Source organism: Penaeus monodon, chromosome 37 (assembly GCF_015228065.2).
Source record: "Penaeus monodon isolate SGIC_2016 chromosome 37, NSTDA_Pmon_1, whole genome shotgun sequence".
NCBI classification, from domain to species: domain Eukaryota; kingdom Metazoa; phylum Arthropoda; class Malacostraca; order Decapoda; family Penaeidae; genus Penaeus; species Penaeus monodon.
In genome coordinates this window covers 33,511,764-33,514,263 of record NC_051422.1, presented here as the reverse complement: position 1 = coordinate 33,514,263, position 2,500 = coordinate 33,511,764, and the positions used below count along the sequence as shown (strand labels likewise).

General features: G+C 40.3%; 1 protein-coding gene across 1 annotated transcript in view; it reads right to left on the bottom strand.

The window, feature by feature from the left end:
• Positions 1–2,500, bottom strand: part of LOC119596343 (diacylglycerol kinase eta-like) — a gene marked incomplete at its 5' end in the record, with an annotated part of 43,882 nt that overhangs the window by 28,703 nt on the left and 12,679 nt on the right. The window contains 1 exon segment of the mRNA XM_037945551.1: positions 2,205–2,335. Coding sequence (XP_037801479.1) covers positions 2,205–2,335 — 131 coding nt within the window.

The window sequence follows — 2,500 nt, the reverse complement described above, 5'->3', positions numbered from 1 at the left end:
AGAGAGAAAGAGAAAGAAGGGAGAGAGAAAGAGAGAGAGAGGAGAGAGAGAGAGAGAGAGAGAAGAGAGAGAGAGAGAGAGAGAGAGAAAGAGAAGAAGAGAGAGAGAGAAAGAGAGAGAAGAGAGAGAGAGAAGAGAGAAAGAGATAGGAGAAAGAGAGAGAGAAGAAAAAGAAAGATAGAAGAAGAAAGAGAGAGAAAAGAAGAAGAGAGAAAAGAAGAAGAGAGAGAGAAAGAGAGCGTGAGAAAAAGAGAGAGAAAAGAAAGAGAGAGATTTATGTGCTATGGAGGTATCATCATAATTTGCTGATCATAGTGGTAGACTTCTTTGCTTTATGGAAAGCATTTCAAAGCTAAGTAAGTAACATTCATACCACTGTCATTTCCATCTTCACCCTTATTTCTGTGATCATTATCCTCATTAGCATTCTTACCCTCATTTCTATCATCCTCTATCTTTCAGTTATCATTCTCTTCCCCAGCTACCTTTTCTAGCCACCTCCCTGCCCACCCCCTTTCCTGTTAGCTCCCTATCTAGCTACGTGTCAACCTGCTTCTAGGACTGTTTCCAAGTCAAGTAAATCTGGCTGAAAGAAAACAAAATCACAGCACACACAAAATACACAAAGCTAATCTAGTCCCATATGACTCTAGACTAGACTCCCGCAAGAGATAAATAAAAAAGAATGCTTCTGGTGTAATCTCACACTTAAAATGCTGCAGAGTCTGCTTTTTCCTTCTCCGTGTGTCTGACTTTGTAAATACCTGTATCTGTGCCTGTGTTTGCCTGCATGACCGTGATCTTATACAGTCTTGACACTGATCCAATTCTAGGAGTGAGCCACAAGTCTACTGGCTCCCTCACACACACACACACACACACACACACACACACACACACACACACACACACACACACACACACACACACACACACACACACACTCATCAACACCTGCCTGCCTGTATGCCTGCCTGCCTGCCTGCCTGCCTGCCTGCCTGCCTGCCTGCCTGCCTGCCTGCCGGCCCACCTGCCTGTCTGCCGGCCCACCTGCCTGTTTGCCGGCCCACCTGCCAGCTTACCTACTTACCTGCCTGCTTGGCTACCTGCCCTCCTGTCTGCCTGAGTCAGGTTGGTTCGGCAGAACCAACCTGATTACGGCTTCAACTTTATCTCACTCTGGTAACTTGGAACAAGTCTTGTTGATTAAAGTTGGAAATACCCCCACAGCCACACAGTTATGTAGGTATACACATTTATTTAACATATTCACATTCACATGCACACATGCATACACACACACACACACAAAAAGACACACACACACACACACACACACCACACACCACACCCCACACACCCCACCCCCACACACACACACCCCACCACACACAAACCACATACATACACATACACACATAAATACAAAAATACATAAATACACACACACACACACACACACCACACACACCACACCCCACACACACACACCCCCACACACACACGTAAAAATATGTATATATGTAATATATAATAGTATATATATATATATATATATATATTATATATATATTTTATATATATATATATATATATATATATATATATATGCATGTATTCATGTTGACAGATGTATAAAAGGTATGAATGAGAATGGATATCTTCACAATACACGATTGTATCTTCTGATGAAGAAACCGGTCAAATACATCTTTTGTATTGTGAAGATATTCATTCTCATTCATACCTTTTATACATATGCATGAATGTATTTATATATACATGTGTATATATATATATATATATATATATATATATATATATATATATATATATATATACATATATATATATATACCCATCTACACACACTCACACACACATATATATGTATGTATATAAGTATGTGTATATATATACATATATATATATAAATAATAATAAATAAATAAATAAATAAACATATATATATATATATATATAATATATATATAATTTTATTATATTATATATATATTTTATTTTATATATATATATATATATATATATATAATACATTTTTTTTCTTCTTTTTTAATCGTTAGACAGTGAAATCTGGCGCATGAATTCCGCAGACTTTGAGCGGTTGGTTATACCGCCATTAGTCTTGGATGCCTGTGGTAAGTGAGGGGACGCTACGGTGGTTGGGTGCGTGGGACCCTTACCTATGGTGGTGAGAGTGGTGGGGGGCACGATGGAGACGCGGCAGGGGCCCAGGGGGCAGCGGGTCGGGTGCAGGGGCCGACATGCCGTGTGGACCATCGCGCGACACCACAGGCACCGCCAGTCCTGAAGTCTGCGGGGGAAACAACGAAGTTTAGATTGGGTGAGGAATCTCCTTATACTGTGGGAGAAACCTATACTTCCCTCCTCCTCTTTTTCTTTTTCTCCCTCCCCCTCCTTTTCTCTCTCTCTCTTCTCCCTCTTTCTTCTTTCCCCGATCCCCCTCGTTTTTTTTCCC